General features: G+C 34.7%; 1 protein-coding gene across 1 annotated transcript in view; it reads right to left on the bottom strand.

Annotated features, from left to right (window-relative positions):
- The window catches only part of ATP8A2 (ATPase phospholipid transporting 8A2), a gene marked incomplete at its 5' end in the record, with an annotated part of 656754 nt that overhangs the window by 206024 nt on the left and 426504 nt on the right, over positions 1-24226 (bottom strand). Inside the window, one exon of the mRNA XM_079136232.1 lies at positions 7074-7148. Within this exon, the coding sequence (XP_078992358.1) occupies positions 7074-7148 (75 nt within the window). The remainder of the gene's footprint in view (positions 1-7073; positions 7149-24226) is intronic.

Raw genomic sequence — 24226 nt, 5'->3', positions numbered from 1 at the left:
TGCCTACGTGTGCTAGGATGGGTGTCTTTCTCTTTTCCCTCTTCACTTGATTTCCTCCTTCCATCCACTTCAAGTCCTCCCTCCATCACTGGGCTGACGATCACAGGTTTGACCATACTTTTCACCCTGCTTAGTGTGCCCTGCACTCACATTCATAGACTGGTTGGGGACTGTGATTTGTTTTACAAAAGGGAATGCTACACACATTTTTCTTCTATATACTTTTCTTGCTAAACAATCCATCATGGAAAACCCTCTGAAGTTCCTGGGGTTTGACACTAACGTAGTCTTTTAAATGCTCACATAATCAGTCAGAGCTTGGATGTACCATTTTTTTAAACCATTTGCCCACTGACAGGCATTCACTTTGTTTCCAGCTTTTTATTACCACAAACATTTTTCAATAACTTCTATAATATAACATATACACTTGTTCTTTTATTTCCATGAAAAGGAGTCCCAGAAGTAAGGCTTTTGAGTAAAAGCAAACATGTATTTTTAATTTTAGGAGATTTTGCCAGGCTGCTTTCAAAACAGGGTCCAATCACTTATGTCTCCCCTTGCAAAGGACATCAGTAATCTTTTCCCTGTTTTTCTATCAGCAATAGTTATGTTGATCTTTTAATATTCTCTAGTCCAAAAAAATCATATTAACTCTTACTTTTAAAAATTTACTTTTCACTATCAGTTAATTGGAGCATGTTTTCATTTATTTGTTAGTCATCTGGATTTGCAACTCTATAAAACATCTATTCAGGTCCTTGATTATCTATTCATGGTTTATACCCTTTTCAAAGAATTCCTTGAGTATAAAAGATAACAAAATCTAATGTTTTATGTTATGAAATTAAATGTATATTTTGTCTGTTAATTTTTAATGGTTTCTTGCATAACAAAAAGCTTTTAATTTTTAAATCATTGAGAATAACTTTGGAGTATCCAACTGTGTTATAGAAGTGTCCCTTCCCTGGAGCTTACATGTAATTTTCTGGAGTGTCTTAGGGGATTCTTACAGTTTTATTTTTTACATTTAAGTCTTCGATATATCTGGAATTTATTTTTCTGTATGGTTATAAGACACAAGTTCACTTTTTCCTCCAGACAATGAACGAGTTGTGAGAACACATTAATCCATATTTCCCCCTTAAATTGAAAAATTATCATTAAGGCTTATTAAGTTCTCATGTATTATAATTCTATAACCTAGACCTGTCTAGTTCTAGAATCTCTGACTTCTTTGTCTAATTCTATGCCAATAACATGCTGATTTGTTCATGGTGACTTTATTTTATTTTATTTTTTGGGTGCTGGGGATCGAACCCAGGGCCTTATGCTTACAAGGTGGTGACTTTAGAGAATAGTCTGCTATTAGTAAAGATAGGTCTACCCTTATGATCTTTTCTAAACCTATTTTGCATATGTATTCTAAAATACTCATTAATTCCATTACACCATGTAGAATTTTATGCAGCTTCTCTCTCTACCCACATCTGTTGGGAGTCTATTTGGAATTACATAAATTTATATTTATATTTACATGTTAATGTTAGAAGACTTGATTCTTTAATGATATTAAATCTTCTCATATAAGAAAATAGCATGCCTTTCCATTTGTTCAAATCTTGTTTTTATCCTTAAGTAAGACTTTGGTTTTTTTTTTTTTTTTTTTCTTTTTCATAAAGGTACTATAAAATTATGCCTATGCAATGTATAATTTTTTTTTTTTTTTTTTTTTTTTTTTTTTTTTGTGGTGCTGGGGATCAAACCCAGGGCCTTGTGCTTGCAAGGCAAGCACTCTACCAATTGAGCTATCTCCCCAACCCTGCAATAATTTTAACTGCAACTTCTTCAAAAAGTTTTCAGTGCTGGGATTGAACCCAGGGCCTTACACATGCTAGGCAAATGCACTACCACTGAGTTACATTTCTAGCTTAATTGCAATTTTGAAAGGAACTATTACTCCCTTTACAGTTTTATATTACTAGAGTAGGTAAGTAAGTAAGTAAATAAATAAATAAGGGTACTGATTGCTAGGATTTATAAGCTATTGATTTTCCCATATTTATTACTTTTCTGGTTTCCTTATCAAATTCTCTTATAATTCTAGTATTTCTCTATTAGTAACATTTTGGGTAGATAAACAGTCACATATCAACATATGTACATGGCCATGTTTTTGTATACATACTCTATAATAACAGAAATCACTTATTGTTTTTCCACTATTTGTAACAGTCACTTAATCTTGGCAATTGCTGAAAAACTCAGAACAATGCTGAATTATACAAGGATGGCAGGTATGTTGGCTAATTTCTTATTCAAACTGAAATAGTTTTAGGTTTAGTAAAACTGAAATAGTTTTACCATTTATGGCAACATGCTACTATTCACTATTTTTGTGAATAGTCTGAAATATAGTTAATTGGCTTTTTTCTATTTCTATTTTACTTAGAATTCCTATTTCAGGAATGGCAGTTGAATTGCTTCAAATGTTTTTGTAGCATCTACTGATGGGATGTTTTTCTTTACTTTGTCCACATAGTAATAGAAAGTTTTTTTTTTTGTTTTGTTTTGTTTTTTTTTAATTTCAAATCTCCAGTATCTGAAATTAGTCCTCCTTGGTCAAATACTTTATTCTTTTAAGACACTATTGAGCTCCATTAGCCGATATTTCTGTTAGAATTTTTGTGTTCATTTATAAGTGAGGCTTTCTCATAATTTTCTTCTTCAAATTATACTGGCTTAATAATAGGATACATTTCTGCAGCAGTTTAAATCAATTACAGTTATCTCCTCACTAAAAAGTATATAAAATTCAGTTGAAACCCATCTGATCCAGTTAGCTTTTGTCCCTGAGTGGCCTTTATCATCTCATCCTACCCACAAAATTGGATGACACAGACATTTGACTATGGCACTCCCTCCTTATCCTCAGGGGATAAGCTCCAAGATTCCCAGAGGATGCCTGAAACCTTGCAGAATACTAAACCCTACATATATTGTGGTTTTTCTTATTTATACAAATCTATGATAAAGTTTAATTTAGAATCAGGCATAGTAAGAGGTCAACAACAAAAACTAATAAAAGAGAATAACTATTAAAATATGCCACAATAAAAGTTAGTTAAAATTTATGAATTACTAGCTGAGTACCATGGTGCATGTCTATAATCCCACCTACTCAGGAGGTGGAGGAAAGAGAATCATAAGTTCAAGGCCAGTATGGGCAATTCAGCAAGAACCTGTCTAAAAATAAAAAAAATAAAAAGGGTTGAGTATATGGCTCAATGATGAAGTATTTGCCTAGCATGTATGAGGCTATGGTTTAATCCCCAATATCTGGAAAAAAAAAAGAAAGAAAAAAACCCTTATCATTATTTATATCTAGGATTTTCTATTTAATATTTTCAAACTGTAGCTGACTATGGCTAAGTGAAACCTCAGAAAGTGAAATTTCAGATAAGAAGACTAATGTAATGAGAATTCAATAGGACTAACTCTTTATTTAGGGAGATGCATCATTTTCAAGTCTGTTTTAATGCTATTTCACTTTGCTATGGGAATTAAATCGAGAAATAACGATTTGCTCCTTTAGTTGGTTTGAAGAGTAAAACATAAAAAATAAGTTAAAGAAAAAGTAGAAGAGAAACACTGTTTAAATAAAATGGTAAGGGGCAATCCAACCCAGAAGAGAGGATTCCTGACAAATGCTTTACATGTCACAAACTACCTCTTGTACTAGGTCTCTGGAAAAAAATTGTTAAATAGGGTACCACTAGAACAATAATGGCAATATTGGAATATGGACTAATACAGATTAGATAATATACTATATTCAGGTTAAAATTTTGTCACCGATCATTATTCTATGACTACAAAAGATCTTTGCAACTGTGCACTGAAGTGTTAGGTAATAAAAAGCATGGTGTCTCAACTTGTTCAGAAATAAATATGTGTGTGTGTGTGTGTGTGTGTGTGTGTGTGTGTGTGTGTATGTGGTGTGCATGTGTGCACACATATGAAGAAACAATGAAAATGGGTGCAAAATGTGAATAGCTGATATATCTGGGGGAAAACATATAGGTTTTATTTGTACTTCTTTTGCAACTTTTCTCTAAATTTCAATTTATTTCATATACAAGTCATTAAAAAAAATTCCATGGGGCAAAACTTCCTGCTTTGGTTTGAGCATGTCTCCCAAAAGTTCACATGCTGGAAGCTTGGTATGTAGAGTAGTTGGCCTGGTGGTAGGTAATGAGGTTAGGGGGCTTCACTCTTGGGAGGGATTAATGTAGGTCTTGCAGGAATGAGTTAGCTCTGTTGAGAGAGGGTTGTTATAAAGTGAGTCTACCCTATACACTTGGTCTCTTCTGATGTAGCCATTTTCCTTTCTACTTTTCTGCCATGTTGTGATGCAGTCAAAGGGGACCACACTAAAGCTGAACAGATGGGGCTGTCTGATGTTGGACTTTCAGCCTCCCAAATGTGGGCTAAATAAACCTATTTTCTTTATAAATTTCCCAGCCTCTGATATTTTGTTATAGAAATATAAAGCAGACTAAGACACCTCTGTGTTCTCAAAAGAGACTCTGGAGGCCACACACAGATCCTGACTGTCCCAACTGGAAATAACTTTACTACCAGCTCTTTGTAGCAGCTAATTTCAGTGCCTGCTTTGAGGTAACCTAAGATCATTTCACCTTGTAATCCACTAGTGTGCCATAAAGTCCTTTACTCTATAGCTCAGGAGACACATAAATGCATGAAGCATATTTCCAAGTGTACAAATCAAAGGTCATTATGGGTCTTAAACTTTGAGTACATAAAAATTACTAGAAAGGTTTGTTTAAAAGGTAGTATCTCTATGACGCTCTTTATTAAGTTGCTGTGGAGCTCAGGAATCTGCATTTTCCAAACAACCCCTGGTTATTCTTCTGCAAGTGTTCTGTGGGCCTAAATTTGACCAACGCTGTGTCTCAGCTTATCAGAACTGTATGTAGAACAGGAACCTAATGAAATTTGTTGAAGTCATTTGAATTTCCCAAGGCTTCATGGAAGAAAAGAATCTAGGTCTTATGCTCTGATCATTAAAATAGGGCTGAAATCCACTCATCCTATAAGCAGGTATCATGCATTCCAGACCTCCTTAATTCTATAGCAGGGCTTCCTAGGGCTCAGTCATGTGCGCTACCCCACTTATTTATTTATTTATTTTTGGTTCAGTGATGGGGACTGAACCCAGGACATCATTCATGCTAAGCAAGCTCTCTACCATTGGGTTATATCCCAGTCCACCAGCAACATGAGAGACTGAGGCAGGAAAGTTTGCAAGTTTGAGGCAGGCCTCAGCAACTTAGTTAGGCTCTAAGCAACCTAGCTAGACCCTGACTCAAAATAAAAAATAAAAAGGGCAGGGGATGTGGCTCAGTGGTAAAGTGCCCCTGGGTTTAATTTCCCACACCTAAATTAACTAATTAAATAAAAAAATAGGTGTGTGGCATGGATTTGCATGAGATGTCAACTTTATGATACACTGCAGCATAACTTTAATTCACTAAGTCCCAAGTTTTCAATTCTGCTAATATTTCAACAAAACTGACATAATCACATTAAATAGGTTATAAATCATAACTTAGGGCTTATATACATTATTATATTAACATTACATTATAATGTTATATTATATAATTATATTCTTATTACTATATAATTATATTATATGTTATATATTATATATAAGTTTCTACAGGTGTTTTGCATGTGGGGTGAGGGGACAAAATGGGTTAACCTACTTGAAATAGTGTCAAGTCTTACAAAGCTAACAATCTCTAGTTCCCTTTAGCACACAGAAAGGAAGCCCTTGAGAACCTAATTGTGGGGTAAGCAATTAAAGGAGGTTTTCCAGCATGTCAGTGTAGCTCTGCTCTCATTACCAGTTGTCTTTGTATTTTAAAGCATCAACATGAAAGCATAGTGCATTTTGTAGCCAGTAACACAGACACTAATTGACCAACACAGTTCAAACTCAAGATCTGAACCCACCCTCACCACTGTCTAAGTGCACATCTGACCCTCTTAACCCATGAGTCACACAGGATTAGGGTAAATGTTGTATTCAGCATTTTATACCCAGTACCCCACATGGGTGCTACTCAAAAAAGGGGGCTGAATGGGTGAGTGGGATAAATATCTGGCCACCAAAGTATATACACACTGTAAATATTTACAGCATCACACATTATATTATTGCATGTGTGGTAACTTCCATTCACACCTATCTGTGATGACTGCTTCAGAAAGGAAACTCCCATGAGGCACAGGATGCCAGGGTTAAGGTCCAAAGCAAGAAGAGCAACTTAAGAGATGGACCATTCTGGAGTCTCCAAAGCATGCAGAAAACCAGCCCCTCAGTGTTTTTTTTTCTGCCAGTAAAATAAAAAAGAAAGCCAAACAGCTACTGAGCTATTTTAGCTTAAAGTTTATATTAATTTCCAGCCTTTGAATTCCTCACAGTCAAGTAATATAAAAAGTACTTGAAAATCCTGAAAATTACCAAATTAGTTGATTACAATTCTCCACGAGAGCTGGAAATCAGAACTCATTATCTGAGCACCAACTGTGGAAGAAAATATTCTTCTATAATGAAAGATATTCTTTCAGGAAGCACAGAAAGGACAATAGGTCATATATTGTATATTTGTATCTATGTTTAAAAATTCAGAAGTAAAATTATGAAGTAGAGTGAGTTTAGATGTAGTTCAGAAAATTTAACTTGAGCTAAAAACATGAATTGTTGAGCAAGCATTTGTAAGGGGGCAACAAGGGTCTATTATCAAGATATATGGGTTAATAACTTCATGGGGTTATTCAAGAATGATCTGCTATGATTGAAACCATGTGTGGAGAGTTTGGGCTTCTGCAGGATGTGCTGGAGCAACAAAGACCCTAAAGATATATTTGTGCTGCCTGCTAAGTACACAGATGATTGACTTAGATACACTTCCCAGACATAAACAGTGAAGGAATGTCCCTGAAGTCCTGCATGCTATCAGAGAGAGGTGGAGAATGCTTACCACATTGTACAAGCCGATGCACCAACGTTCAAATAAAATCTGTCCAGAAAATCCATTAACAAAGGCGAACCAAAGCTGAAAGAGAAGAAAGTTCATGAAGTTTTATATCAATATTGACCTAAATGTTTCCATTCACTGAAGAAGTAGCAGGGAATGTGGACCACCAGCTGGACACAGCTGCTAAGGGATAATGAGCCCCAGGACCATAGTGGTTGTTCTTTCATAGAATATAGATTACCAATATCACTGATATTAATATTTTAAGGAGAATTTATATTTAAGACACATTGGTTTTACAAGGTACTGTGCACAAGTTTACAGCAAAACAATTGGATTTATATCTACTATATCTGTGTCAACACATTCTTATGGACTGGAAGAGTTGGAACTTCATGTTATTTTTTTCCTGTAAAGTTGATTTGCTAAGTATGATTTGTCTTTGCAGGACTTTCAAATAGATAAAAGTCATAAATAAAAAAAAAACAGCAAACACTCCTCTGTTGGTTATGTGTGTTTTTAGTTTACAAAATACTGACCCTCTGCCTTGACCAAGATTAAAACACAAGAACATGAAAGAAACATGCTCAGATCATCTTTTGCAGCAACAATGAATGTATAAATAAATAAAATGTTAGAATATTGTTCATGTCTTCAAATAGTCTATAATTCTAATTGATTAGAGAGACTAATATAAAAATAACCACAGAACAAAGTGCCAAGGATTATTAGTGCTGCAAAACAAGAAAATAAAATAATTTTAGAGAAGGAAAGATCCCTTAGGTATGATTAAGAGAAGGTACAGAGGCAATGAGAGTGGGGTGGAAAAGGGGTGAGTCATCAGGAGGGTGGACAGAAATTGGACATAAAAGGAAGCAAATACAGAAATATGGGAAAATGTTGATTAGAATTCAGCTAAATTTTTATAGCAGGATGGTAATGATTTGGGGGTAGACTTTTAAAGATCCCATATATATTATGTGATATGGTTTAGAGATACACTGTGAAACAATGCAAGAAAGTACCTAATCAGTGCATTAATCCCCTGACAAAGATTAACTGCGTGGTAACTGTGGGCAGGTAGGATATTGCTGGAGGAGGAGGTGGGTCCCTGGGGACCTTTGGGGTATATATTTAGTTCTTGGTGAGAGAACTGCCTCTCTCTCTCTCTCTCTCTCTCTCTGTTTCCTGGTTCCATGTCTTGAGCTGCTTTCCTCTGCCACACCCTCCACCATGATTTTACTCCACCAGTTTTACTCTAAAACTGATCCTGTCAGGTCTTTTGGTCACAGCAGTGAAATAGATGACTAAACATCATGGAATCTAGCAGGGCTGACTCATGGTAGACTAAATCCATTATTTTGGTAAAATCTAATTCAAAACAGAGAATAACTATTCCATAATAACCTGAGTAGAAATCAACCCTGGCACTGACATTTTACCAAGTCAAATATTTTTCAGAATCAGCTTCTTAATTCTATCAGTCCAAGTTTATTGAGACAGGAATCATTCCCTATGCTGCTTTGTATACCACCATATCCACTTGGTATAAATAGGGACTGACCAAGACCCAGTGGGATAAAATTAAGTGCCTCAGTTAAATTGCTAGATATCTTCCTTAAACACAGCTTTCATCATCTCATACCCAAGTTTAAAAATCACTAGGACTCCCTCCTAAATCTAAGATAAGCTTGCTGATTTTAAAAAATCCTTTTTGCTCTTAATTTTATCTATCATCCCAAGAAGTCCCAAAGAAACCCTACTATTCAGTGAAGAAATGCTGGAAGACAACTAAGAACCAAAGGATCATGTTTGTTCTACACTCACCTAGTCAAATCTCGGCCATCCCTAAACCCACAATTTCAATCTGTTGTCTCTTCACCACTCAAGACATTGGCAATCAATACTTGAATCAGACGCTTAGTACAATAAGAACCTGGATCCACATAGGATTCAAACATATGTGTAAACTGTTTCAAAGGTTTACAATTAATTTTCCCAAGACTATTCTATACCTTTGAGTTCTAGTCAAACAGTTAGCCAACACAGATAGACATCTAGTAAGCATTTGATTGTACTGTTTCATCAGTTCATTTGTCTTAGTGAAAGGTACAGTGTGATATTTCTAGAGGCTTCTCCTCCCCTCCATCAACTGAAAATGACAAAACCAAATGAAAACTGAAAAGAAGAAAGTAGGCTAGACCATTTTCAATTAACCAATGAGAGTCTTTAAGTAAAACCATATATGATATAGAATGGATACTGATAAATATATGATTAGATCAAAGATAGGGAAAATGTCAATAACAAACATAACCTATAGATTAAGGGTAAAATATTTCCATGAAGAAAAGCAAAACAACTAAAAAATAGCTAACCAACTCGTAATTACAGGACAAAATATAGATGTAAGAAAGGAGTGGCTAACATCTCTGGACATTCAGAGCAGCAGGCAAATTGAACTTAAAGAGCAATATATGTACGTATAACTTTTTTATTTTTTCAAGAATCAAGCAGGAAGAATGGCAGGACATAATAGAAGTATAAATGACAATCAACTTGGCAGACACTAATCAAGATAAACTGAAGAAGACAAAATGCAAAATAATCCAATAGGAAATTCATGTCACATATAAATTCCCTGTGAAGCATACTGCAAGAGAAAGAAATGGCCATGAGAAAGGTACTTATTACTGCAAAGTGACAGGTGACTAGTGGAGAAGAAACAGAAAATCTGATGAGAAAATGTTCTGAAGACAACTTTGAAACCCTCCTCCTCTAGACTTCTTTAAAAAAATGCAGAAAAAATAAGAGTAAGATAAGTACATATGAAATAATCTCCACAGAAGAAACCAGGCCTTCGAGTCAGAAGAAATTTTTGTGAGCCTAAAAAAGCTAAAGAAGGGGCTGGGGTTTGCCTAGAGTGCTTGCCTAGCATGTGCGAGGCACTGGGTTTTGATCTCATAAAAATAATAAATAAAATAAAGGCATGCTGTCCGTCTACAACTACACATACATACACACACACACACAAAGCTAAATACAATTATTTTTCTCTGAAACAAGAGATAAAATAAGATGTGTAAGATATTGAAGAAGGAGACAAATAGGGAAAAGTTAATGTTATAGATTAAAGTCATAGAAAGAGAAATAAAAACCAGAATTGACATTGTTGAAATCAGGAATAGGAGACTGGTCTTAAGAAAACAATGCTAAGCAAAGAACAAAAGATTAACATTGCCTTTTAAGATAAATAATAATCTTTCAAAGATAATAAAAGAATTCCAAAAAAAGGTAGACTTGTCAATAAAAGTATGAATATATTAGAAAAAATATATTCAAAAATAACAAAAGAAAAATTCCTGAAATATTCTAAAATCTTAATCAGCCAAAAGAGTGTATCTTTCATTTCAGGAAAGAAAGTGAACAATAGATACAGACAGAACAACACCCATGCATAGCCTGTTATGGGAATTAGTGAATTTTAATTTAAATTTAACTTAAATTTATGGTTCAATCCAGGGTTTCATACATGCTATGCACATGCTCTGCTGCTGAACTACATCTCCAGTCTGAGTTTTTAAATTTTATAAGATCAATTCTTCAATATATTCAGGCAGAAAAGGCAATTAATCTGCAAGAGGGAAAAATCAAGCTGTTTTCATACTTCTTTCTAGCATTATAAAATGTTTATGGTAGAATTATACCAGAAGCTAGTAGTGAATGGGTTTTTTTTGTAAGTTTTTAAAAATTAAAAAAAAATTTTATCTATAAATTTATTTTTAATTTTTTTATTTTTACAAATTGCATTTTGATTCATTATACACAAATGGGGTACATCATTTGGTTTCTACAGTTGTGCACAATGTAGTAGGGAATGTTTACAAGTCCTTAGGAAAATAAAGTGTGGCAAGAATCTTAGCAAGAGATAGAAACAAAGGAAACAGCAAAAGATGAAAAAAATAACAAACTGTGATGAACAAAACATTAATTATGTCTATTATATTAATAAATTTTTTAAAAAATTTAAAAAATTCAAACATGTATTATGTACAAGAGAAACATATCAAAGAAAGATGAAAAACAAACACTATTTGAATAAGACCAAATTCATAACCTGGACTTAAAAGCCCTCCATGATACCATCCTTCGTCCTTTTCTGACAACACTGTCCCCCCACCCCCCGCAAGCTACAATGACTTCTTGCTTCCCTGCAAACAGCAATCATGGATCCAGCTTTATTATTTTGCATCCAAACATCAGACAATTATGTCAGTAGCATTTGTTTAAAAAGCTGTCTTTATTTCACTTGCTTGAAATGCTCTTCATCATGTAAGTTCACATAGTATTTTGAAAAAATTGTATGAAATTTCAGTCTCTTCTCTATACACCCTATAGATGACTTGAATAGTTTAACATAAAATGTCAAACTCTGAAAGAACTGGAAAAAAACATGAAGGATGTTATTTTATTGTATGTGAAAATGCAAGATCTGAAAGTCAAAAAGAAGAGTAAACTTGAAAGAGCCATTAATTTCTATAGACAAAATATTAATAAAGTTGAAAGAAAATTAATAAGTAGTACAACCATACTTGCAATATCTATGAAACCAAAGTCCTAATTTCCTAACTATGTAAAGAGCTCTTACAAATCAGAAAGAAAACTGATAATATGCTAGGAAAATGGTAGAGTCTATACAATGTGATCATAGAAGTAAAAAATACTTAGAAATATGGAAAAATCTCATTTTGTATCATACACACATTTATACATATCATTCTTTTACTTATTACATGGGCAAAAATATAAAAGTTTGATAACCCTGGGAATTAGCACTCTTATAACTAGCTGATAATACAACACTGTCTACAAATACGTTTAATGTACTTTCCCTTTGATCCAGTGATTCCACTTTTAAGGATGTACTATTAATTTTATCTTACAGACATAATCATGTAGTATTCAACACAAAAACATGAGGGTGTTTACTGAGGCATTGTTCGGAAAAATGAAAAATTAGTTACTGCATGTACATAGATATCGCTGGTTAAATAAATTAGGATTCATTCATATAATGAAATTCTTTATAGACATTAAAAAGAGTAATACAAATATGTATGCACTGTCATACAAAAAGCTTACAGATATATTATTAAAATGAAAAAAAATGAAGGCATATGTTGAAAGGTCAGGACTGTGTAAAATAGATGTTCACATACACATGTGCACGACAACATTCTGGGACATACAAAAGATGGTCTAGTATTCATTATCACCAGATAGTAAGAGATGTTTCTAGACGGAGAGAGGGAGACTCACTTACACCCCTTTGAAATTTTAAAATATGCTCATGTTACTCATATAACGTTTCAGGCAGTTATTCTTAAGTAGGAGCGAAATTTTGCTTCCAAGGAGACATCTCACGATACCTGGAGATCTTTTTTATAGTCACAGCTTGAGGGAGCATGTCACTGTCATCAAGTGGGTAGAGGACAAAGATTCTCCTGAACATCTTACACTACACTGCTTGGGAGAGCCCTCTACAACAAAGAATTATCTGGGGCCAAATGTCAATAGTGCTACTGCAGAAAAACCCTGTATTAAAGGAATAAATGGATTATGTCAGCCAGATAACACTTAGAAAGCTTGTTCTAATAGATACTTACTGTGTGCCTGTTGTATGAAGGTGTGATTATGTTTGTATGCAGGGGGCTGTGGATTCAGAAAGTTTCACCCCTTTTTTGAATAATTCCCCTGTACCTGACCTCACATGTAGAATCCAGGCCCTATTCTTAAGAGACCAGAGCAGCACTGGAAGTCAATCTAGTAACTTCCCAAATTTAGACCCTGAAGTAGCATTATATTTTTATGTGAGTAGTCAGAAATTATTTTAAAAACCTAGAGTGAATTTTGCATGACCAAGACAACCAGGTTGTTAAAAATATACCATAAGGAGGAAAAGAAATGCTAATAAACCTAGCATCTCTTTCCCTGAATTGACCTTGTTGACACTGTTTCCAAAAAATCTTGAACCATGTAAAACTTTTCACTCTTCATTTTGGAATTATGTTTTGGATTGGTTGAGTATTGGGATATTGCCTCTCAGTAACTGGTGCTTTGATTTTGTCCACGTTGGCATCAGCATGGCCATGTATCGTCAAAGTCTTTTGATATGTTCACGCTAATTTTTATCAGTTGCAGGTGCTACTGCTTTTTGAAAAGTATAAACAAGCTTATTCTCAACATTTGCAGCTCAACTTCAATCTGCATTAAAATCATGTATCATTAGATAATCAGACCTGTTTATTTGATTGTAACTATGTTTGGGAAGAGAAAAAAATGAAAATGAAAATAAACACAACAACCCAAAAAAATCCACTGCCTAATTTCAAAATCCATGAGCTGGTTATTTCTTCCACTGTAAACACTCAATCTTGATTTCATTTTGGCAGAAGTTCCATAGGTGAAACGGAAAAAGTATGAGAACGCACTGTATTTTTAAACATTCATACAAATGTACTTAGTTCTTATTTTATTTATTCATGAGACAGGTACACGGTGCCTCTCTGACACACTATAAAATCAGACTTTCACACTAGCTAGTCATATACAAATGTTAATTCATATACAAGAAAGAGCACCACCCAATTCCTGAGCATGAATGTCATTTTTGGTGGGCAACACGTTCCCAGCTGCACACACCAAACACACAGTCCTCAATGCAAACAGATGGCCTGTCCCCCACCCTGATGTGCAGTTACTTGGATGGCAGCTTGCTTACAGTCACTAAATTTCACTCTTTTGGATTAATGGGGGGAAAGATTCCTCTGCCTTAACTTTCTTGTTAACTAGGAATGCTCTTAAATGAATACAGTTGAAGCCCAGAGAGCCAGGTTCTGGCAGGACAACCTCAGACTTGGTGGGTTGGTGGGAAGACCTGCCAAGCACTGCAGCTTGCCAAGCTCCTGGGGTTTTGGTCCTCAAATGTAGTGTTGTTATGAGCAAACTGACCCAAACTTATTAAATGGCTTTTCCTTCTTGGAAAAAGATCTTTCTTTGCTTTAACTGCTGCCTGACTGCCAAAAACGCAGTAACCATCTTGGCGAACTGCACAGGCTCCTGTCTGGAGGTCCCACTGCCACTGCACAACCTCGACGGGTTGTACCTGTTGCTGTTCTCGGGTTCTCAACTAACAGCAGACACACTTAACAGATGACCGTTTCATTTGGGGAAGGGATGGCCAGTTCTTCCATTAACTCTGTTCTTCTAGGATCCCTGGTGGAGGGCTGCAGTGGAAAAGTACCTTACAGAGAACAGTTAAATAAGACACAAGGCTTCTCACTGAAGCAGCAATATCATGATCTTCTAATCTGTGCATCAGGTCTGAGATGATTAACTGGCATTAAAGGTATTTGTTTCAAAATTCAATAACTTTTATGTAATAAGAGTAAAAAAGCATATGCATATATGTTGTCTAGAAGTACTATTTCTGGAAGTCCATTTCTCATCAATTAAAGAACTAGTATGTAAAATCATATCTCATTTTGCAATACTATTGGTAGTAGAAGACAAAACAAAACAAAAGGTATAGAAAAAGACCTTAAAGTTCTTTAGTAGGGCATGGCTGAGGTGAATCTATGAAATACTAAGAACTTTTAAAAACGTTAAATCTGTATGTACTGAAATGAAGGAACTCCTAAGTAGTACAAGATAGACAAAAGAAAAGATGAAATAAATAAATAGGTAGGTAAGGTGAATAGGTAGACAGGAAACCAAGGGGAACAAGTAGGGATGTATCACAGAGCAAGGGTTGTCAGAAGAACTAGCAATAATAGTAGTAGTAACATACCCTGGAAACTGCTCCTATGACCTTCTGTCCAATAAATTATGAAACTTAGTGACCAGAATTCAATGGAGACTAGATAAGATACTGCAATGAACAGGCAAAGTCTCACCCATAAACTGTGAGAAATTGTCTCTCACTGAATCAGCCTCGAGCAGGTAAAATGCTAGAAGCAAGCACCACATACCCATAAGTTTCTAAGGACTTCCCAAGGCAAGCAAAGAAAAAAGAAAAATCACAGAAATGTATATGAAATCATGTTTTGTAAAACCATACACAAAACATGCCACATGGTTGCCTGTTTGTAGGAGCTGGAAGGAAAGCATGGTAGGCTGGACAGACTGCTCCTACTGACCACCTGAGCCAAAAAGGAGGTAGAAGGGGGAAATTATTTGTACTTTATTCATTGCTATCACTATACAAGGAATAAACATTACTTCAATGTTAAAGAAAAACACGTAGAAAGAAATAACTTGCCATTCTCTATCCCTGCACCATGCTGGTGCACCATGCTAACTTTTCTCTCAGCTTGTCATATTCTTTATATTTTCTTGCACTGTTATCTGTCTACCCCATGTGGCTAGAAATCATACAGATTCCACTCACTATTGCATACCCAGGATGTAGCACCTGTCTGGCTACACAGTAGATGCTCGATAAAAGAATGCATGCATAATATTTAAAATTTAATGTTAAAGATAAAAGCTCACATAAAAGTAAGCATAGGACAGGTATGTTTGGGCTCTTAACTGCTTCCTAATCTTCATTATTTTAAAAAACAAACAGGAAAAATATTTCTGTAGAATTGTTATTTCCATTTATTTTGATGATGATAAAAGCTAACATGTTTATTGCTTACCCTGTTCCAAGAACTCTGCAACACTCTCAATGGATTATCTCATTTAAACCACATCGCAATCTGACAAAGTAAGCTTAGTTTCATTTCACGAATGAGGAAATCAGAGCACAGAGATGAGAGATACTGTGGCTCCTATCAAAAGGGTGTTCAAGAGACTACAGCCATTAATAGCAAATTCTACATAAAAAGTATGTGATTTTTAAAACATGTAAGTAAAGGCAATTTAGAAACAAATCAATATTTATGGTTGCTAATTTTTATGCTGATATTCTAAGACTAGAACATGAACAAAACATTTCACAATAAGCACGTAAGCAGACCAAAAATCTTAAGACAATTGCTCAGATCTTCTTAAATGTTAAAGAAGCCAAGGGATTTTTTATTATTATCATTATTATTATTATTATTATTATTATTACTATTATTATTATTTTGGTGATGAAAGGAATTGATCCCAGGGCATTGCACATGCTAAGCACACACTCTATCTCTAAGCTACACCCCAGCTTTGGGGTCCTTTTTAGGGCATAAACCGTTTTAAGAAAGACTACAAAATCTTTCCCAATTTGTGTGATAAAGTATATTATCACTCTAGTTTGAAATATTTTCCTGCAATAATTTGACCAAACATACTGCAATCTTTTGTAAACCACAGTTAAGACTGATACACTAGATAATCAAAAATAAACTTCTCATCTTTCATTATCTGAATTTCTGGAATTTAAAAACACAAGTAGGATATAACAGTATAGCTTAATGGCAAGAGTGTTTGCGTAGCACCTGCAAAGTTCTGGGTTTAATCTCCAGCACTGCAAAAATAAAAAAAAAATAAAATAAAATAAAAAAAATAAAAAGAAAACCCACAAAAAAACAAAAACCAAAAAGCCCCAAACCCAAATTAATAGGACAATCTCAGTTATATTTAAAAGGATCAGAATTTCAGTGTGAAAAGTATGAAATAAAATAGAAACTGTTACATAGTAAAGGATATGAATATATAAATTTATTTAGGTTTTTGTTGTTGTTGTTATTCTTTCCCATTAAAATCTCAAAGAATGCAAGAAGTTGAATCTCACAGCTCTAAGTCACAAAAGTTAATAAAAGAAGTCTGGTAAACATTTTTAAAGTTGCTTTAATTACTAATTTCTCAGCACTACAAAATACCTCTGTTTCTGCAAAATTACATGCTTATACTAGGGAACATCAGGTAAACTCAAAATCATGTCCACTCCCCCATAAAAGACCATAATACCCACCAGATGGAGTATGTACAATTAAATTGATTTTTAATAAGGAATTCTTGGCACAATAGAATGTAATCGCTCCAAATTGTATCAAGGACTATGTAAACTTTTTTATAGTTCAAGGCTTAGACTCCTCAGTCTAAATCCTGTGCTGGCATGCTAGGGGACCAAATAGCTCCTGAGACCAGTAAGGAAATAATGAGTCTTTCATCTGGAGGTCACTGGTTAGGATCTGCTATCGTTCATTAATGACACAGCTGTTTCCAACCTCCTGGTGTTGGAACAGTGGCGGGGGGCTTATTATGCAAGGGGTAGCAGAAATATGTATAAGATCACTCCATTTATGGGCAGGACCTATGGCACATATTTGAGAACATATGTTTTATAACCAATAAAGCAACACTCTTAAGTTATTGACAGTAAGATTTAGTGCCTGGCTCCACAGACCAGGATTATCAGAAGAAAGCAGAATTCTGATGCTGTCCCTCCACCCCGCATCAACCCCAGTGAGCCTGTAGCCTGGGTAAGGTGCAAATTTTCTTTGGTTTTATTTTTTCATTCTGGAAAGTAGAGGAAAAAGTCTGTCTCAGAGGAGGATTATAAGGAAAGAGTTACATGTGTTTTAAAAACTCAGTTATTGAACTATTTGCTAAGACCCTGTTTCAAACTATGCTCCATGCTAAATGCAGGAAATACAAGGTGAATGAAATGGGACCTCTGTCCTCAAACAATCAGTCTGGTTGGGGACAGGCAAGGAATGCATCAGAGGCAAGGAAGAGTTCTTTGGGGACCTTGTAGAGGGACAGACAGGTTCTATTTGGAGAAGTCAGCACAGCTTTTCAAAGGTGATGGTCTCTTGGGCTGGACCTTGAGGGGTCTAATGCCATTCATCAATTGGGTGGGAAGAAAAGGCAGTGAAAGCAGAGGGAGCAACTTGTACACCAGCATAGCAGGTGTGAACTGCCAGGTGGCTACAACAAAGAAAATTAAGTGAGAGATGGGTTCAGACCATGAGGGATACGAGCAGGTGTTCTCCAAATATGTGAACAGCTGTGCATATATTCCCTAAGAGAAATTTGAATATCTATGCATCTGTAAATCTGAAAAAAACTATCTCAGTAAATTTTGCTTTTCACTGTGCTTAAAAACACACAAGATAAAATTCACCATTTTAACCATTTTCCAGTCTGAATTTCAGTGGTGTTAAGTACATTGACACTGATGTGCAACCATTACCACTGCCCAATCCCAGACTTTGTCATCTTCCCAAATTGAAATTCCAGGCTCATTAAACAACAGCCCCTCTCTCTAGTCCTTGGTAACCACCATTCTATGTTTCTATCTTTATGAGTTTGGCTCTTCTATTACCTCATGTAAGTGGAATCATGCAGCATTTTTCTGTCTTATCTTGCTTATTTAATTTAGCATACATTTTTATTCATCCATGTTGTAACATGTATCAGAATTTCATTCATTTTTAAGGTTGAATAATATGCCATTATATGTGTACACCACACTTTTTAAAAAATCCATTCATCCACAGATAGACATTTGGGTTCTCTCTCCTTTTGGTTATTATGAATAATGCTGCTATGAGCACTGGTACAAAAATATCTGTTTATGTCCTAGATTCTCAATTCTTTTGTGTATATATTCAGAAATATACTCAATGGATTCTAAATAACAGAGATGCTCACCATAACCCACTTTAAAGAAACACAGATATTTCTTAAACAGTCAGAAATTTTATATTGTTCCTTTGACCTTGAATTTGCTTTCCATGCTACTTGACTCACATAGCTGTATACTGATTTAACTTAGTTTTGTTTGAATGTTTTTTATTGACCTATCATACATCACAAAAATTAGTGAATGAAATTCATCTTCTTTAAATTTTCTGTGAATACAGCTCTTGGTGTTTGAAGTTCTTAGGGATTGAGTTTTTATTACAATTATTAGTGGTATACAACTGATAAAAAATAACACATTTTGATTATTATTAAACAATATGTAAAATTTTGTTGGAAATACCTCTTAATGAGACAGATGGACCTGCATCCTTCTTGGTCCATTAGTTCATGTAACTGTGGAAGAACTTTATCAATTGCTACATTGAGTCAGGGTTTCAGCATCATCTGCATTTCTATTGCTCATTCTACAGATCTAAGCCTTGACAAATCTAGTTCACATAATGAGCAACAGTTTAAGTTTCATTAGAGAAGATCCATCAATACTTCAGACTTCTTTGGTACCATGTGCCAAAAATATCTGATGCTCTAATTCTAAAGTTATTTGACCTCATCAATCTGCTGACATGGTGATTAGGTCATTTTTAAAGCTTTCTGAAAGTAAAGAAACAGAAACCATTGACCTGCAAAGGTATTTTTAAACTACTCATGAGAATTGCTTATTATTATTATTTTTTTTAACTTCTGGGAAGTATATGCAGAGGCTGTCTATACCAAAAAGTTTCCGATGATTTAGAATTATCCCTTTAAATGATGCATATTTTAAATGCATCTTTTTCACCCAAAGCACTCAGAAAGTTTTGAGGAAAATCCTTCTGCTATTGAATTACCATTTTATAAAATTGTTATCTCATCACATAGGACTACCTTGCTCACACTGTATTCTCTATAAGGTTCTCAGGAGTATATATCATATGCCTTCAGTATTCTTCCCAATCTTAAAGTTGCAGATTTTTAGTTCACTCAAATTTTGCAAAATATATACAGAACCTTAACAGGAAACATTTGTCTTCATTTTTTAAGAAAAAGAAATGTATGATTTCACATTTCAACTTAAAAGACAAGTGGTAATATATACATCTAATATAATAACATATATGACTACTTTGCTTCTGAGCTTTCCATTGTAAATTCAGATTGTTCTATGTGTGAATTTGGTGCCTGCATGAAATAAGGGGCAACTGCTTCACGTATTTCTCACCAAAGTTCTCTCTGAGCTCTTCCTCAGAAGCAGAGTGTCCTTGACCATTGTGTGGAGTAGGAGAGGTGTGTTGATCTCTTTCACTAAATGTTGTCTCTTTGGTTCATGTCCTGGAGACATTTTTGTACTATGGAGAATGCCCCACAGTAAGATTCTGAAGAGATGAAATATATTCCTTCCTTTTATAAAGTAAGAACTGTGGACTGTAGGGTGGGAGGTGGGGAAAAAGAGCCAGAAGAGCCAATGGAAGTGAATGGCTATTAAGAGACTGGACTCCCCTGGAGAATTCACCTGCCCCCAGGGGTGCTTTCTGCTGTAGAACTCAAAGCAACTGGAAGCTCAGCAATCACGTTTGGGTCGGGGGTGGCATGATTTCACTGACCTAACAGAAAAATATAGGAGGCCAACTAGAGGATTATGGAAGGAATCCCAGTTGGAATTTGTTTTGGAGGGAGATTCTTAGAGAGCTTGATCAATGAAACTAACAAAGGGTGTTGGAAGCAAAAGCTGACCTTGAGAGTCTTCTGAAGGGAGACTGGAGGGACAATAGGAATTACAACGAGAGGTAAAGCTCAGTGGTAAGATGGCCAAGTGGAGGATGAATTTATTTTGGAGGCATATTAAATATGTCTCCAGGCAAAAATTCAAAGTGCAAGGTTGATGTTTAGAGGAGAGTTTCAGATAGGAAAAATATTTATAACATTAGAAAAGAGGCAATAATCACATCAACAAAAGTGAAAGATTCCGTAAGAAGAGGCAAGAAGCAAGTCATGGTGGGCCTCGGGTGGCAGCCACATTTATAGGTCAAGGGCCAGAGACAGAAGCAATAAAAAGATGCTTTGCAGTAAATTTTATAAATGGTACTCAAATTTTACAGCTCATTACGTAAAAATTCATAAGCAGAGAACTCTACCTCATAACTTGCCAGAGAAAGGACAAAGCCATTTCCAGAACAGTCACTAAGAATGGATGTGGGGAAGGAGGTGGTAGATGAGATCAAGTCAGCCAAACAATCCTGCTTGTCCCACCAAATCAAAAACTACATGAATGACAAAAAGTTATAACTGCCACTCACTGTGAAAGCACTTACCTACTTTTATCCCAGTTGACATACCTCACAATCCTAGCTACTGGCTGACCATCTCTTATCTGAAATGCTCGGGACCAACGTGTTTTGAATTGTTTTAATATTCTGAAATATTTGCATATGCAGAATGAGATATCTTGGGGGTGGGACCCAAGTTTAAACATAAAATTCATTAATGTTTCATAGGTGCCTTAGGGCACATTTTCTGAAGGTGATTTCTTACAGTATATTTAGTGTACATGCAATGTGACTATGACCAGTCTTGTGAATTCAGGTGTGGAATTTTTCATTTGTGGTATCATGTGGATGCTCTAAAGTTTTGGATTTTGGAGCATTTCAGATTATGGATAGTCAACCTGTATTATTTTCTGATACTAAGAAGCATCAGCTTCAGCAAAGGTCCCAAACTGGGATCTGCCTCCATAGGATTAGCTCTAATCTCAGAAAGAATTAAAATGGGAGATATCACTTCTCTCAGTCAACAACACAGATCCATCCCAGGCCTTAAAATCTTGTCAATATAGGGCAGACCGATGCTGGTGAATTCTACTCAGAGTTTCACAGGGAAAATCATGAGTGAATGCTTTTCCCTTTCTTCTTCCCCCTCTTGGCTTTCAGCTTTTATTTTCAGAAGGAACAAGTAATAATACCTTACATTCCCAGTAATCCAGCTACTATGATGTCTATTTCACTGCTTTAAGCTTAATTATGGTCTTCAAATATTTGGAAGAGGACATAATTTGCTGAAAATAATTTTAAGGCATTATATAACATCTTGTCTAGTTTAAGCCCTTATATACTTATGATTTCAGAATAGCAGGTTACAACCAGCAGCAATATTTTTCAATCCTGCTGAGAGGTCTAAGAATACTAATATGGCAGGGCACCAGCAATTCCTGAAGGTACTAATTGCAGCATAGAATGCATTTTATGAGGAGTTAAATTCTCAAAAATATAATTTCTTGCTGCAGATACCTGTATCTGAGACTTTCACTAAAGAAATTAATGTATAATTAACCTGACTATAGTATACTAACCATAATTAATCATAAACACCTGGAAAAAGTTCAGAATTCATTCCATATAATGTCTTCTTGATTACTATACAAATATGCATAAACATATATAGTTATAATAATGTATTCTTTATAATTGGACAATGTAAATATCTCTATTCACAACAGGATTTGAAGGAACAGGCATAGTGATTGTCATTACCTATATTTGCTAAAAAGTGTGCTGTTATTTTCATGGCTTTTCTGGAAATTCTTTCAGAAAAAGGAAATAAATGTCACAAGCAATGGCAAAATTATACCTTTTATCACAAAGTCTAATTACTTGGAATACATGTTAATTTTGTTAGCACCTGAAATGTATATACTAATCAATATTTCAATGTTTGCATTATTAGATACTAAACATCATAATTAAGAAAGAAATATTGAAAACACTGATGCATCTAAGAACTTTCAAAAACAGAAAATGCAACTGAGATACATTAGTGAGGGAATAAAAGATAAGATAAAAGAGAACTTCAAATAAATTTTATTTCATATTTTCAAGGAGATATAGGAAGATGCTACATTTATAAACTAACATCAGAATGTTACTATAAAATGTGGGGAAGAAGAAATTTAAAAAACACAAAAGAAGAAGAAAAAAATCAGTATTAATCAAAGGAAAGTAGAAAAGAGAGGGGCTAGAGAATCAAGGAAATATCAAAGAGAGTGAAAGAAAATATAAGTTAGATAAAACATAAGTAATTTGGGATATAAATCCAGAAAGTTCAATATATGACTAAGTCATAGAAAGAAAAAAATGTAGAAAATATAAAACAAATTTTATCAAAAATGAGAAAATTTTCTAGACTGAATAAAATGAGTCTCTAGGTTAAAAAAGAACACTGAGGAAAGGAAAAACCACACAAATACATACATCTTTTATAAATTTCAGAACATTAAGTATAAAGAGAACACAGAAAAACATCACAGAGTCTCAATACAAAAGATTAAAATCAATGTTGCCTTGTGTGCCTCTACAGCCACCCAGAGGCAAGCTAAAGGATGCAAAGCATTCTCAACAAAAAAGATTTCAGTCTAAAATTTTATACCTAGCTGATATATCAATCAAATATAACCACAGAAAGATATTTTTAACTACTCAATGTCTCAGAAACACTGCTCATATAATGTTTCTTACAAATCTATCAATATATGTGCCTCATGAACATGTGTGAGGAAACTAAGATCAAGGAAAACAAGAAGTAACAGAATCACTGTCCTCTTGGAAGCATCAAAGAGAAGCAAAATTTAGCAGCAAGCAGAGGCTTACAGAGCAAGTAGTCTAGGTGGAAATCTGAGGAGAGTGGGCTTCAGAAGGTAAGGGAAGGTAAATGGAAGAGTTAAGAAAACACATACTATAATGGAAAATCTGGACAATATTAAACATGTGCAATTCAGTTAGTGCAAGAGACAAAAGGCAATTAGAAACTACAGGAAGAACAGATATCTGAATAAGAAAGGAAAAATAATCATGCTTCTTAGTTCTACAATGAACATTATTTATATAATTTTAAAGAAGCTTGCGTGGATCCTGAATTAATTAAAAGCAGAGATAAAACTACTTTGGAAGGGAGAGGACGGGGAGATAAGGCAGTAGTGTGTGAGATGGAAATCCTTATTCATTGAAATAAGAAGTCAAAAGATAATGTCTAAATTGGACAAATTGATATGTAGCAGAACAAGCATATTATTTGGAGGTATGAAGATAACTTTCAGAAAAAAAAATCTAAAAGAGGTTTCCTTTTGGGTTTATGACTAGAAGTATTACCTTTTTAATAATTTATAAATATATTAATACACACAATGTACATACATACACACACTCACACACATGCTATGCCTCCAGGTACTATGACTTAAATAAACTGTGGGTTTTATTTTGATTTGGAAAGTTAAATGAAACTGATTATATTTAACCAAAGATATAATATAAATCATTGACTACCTGGTACTGTTTATTTCTACATTGACATTTGGATCATATTTACTATTTTTCTATTGCCAAAGTTATGCCACTGATATTGCTGTATTTCACTGCCAAGTGCATTCCACACACTAATTATCAATTTTAAATCATGTTATTACATCCCACTCAGCATAGTTTATATAATTA

This window comes from Sciurus vulgaris (assembly GCF_902686455.1).
Source record: "Sciurus vulgaris genome assembly, chromosome: 4".
Classification (NCBI taxonomy): Eukaryota; Metazoa; Chordata; class Mammalia; order Rodentia; family Sciuridae; genus Sciurus; species Sciurus vulgaris.
This window is presented reverse-complemented; position numbering and strand designations above follow the sequence as displayed.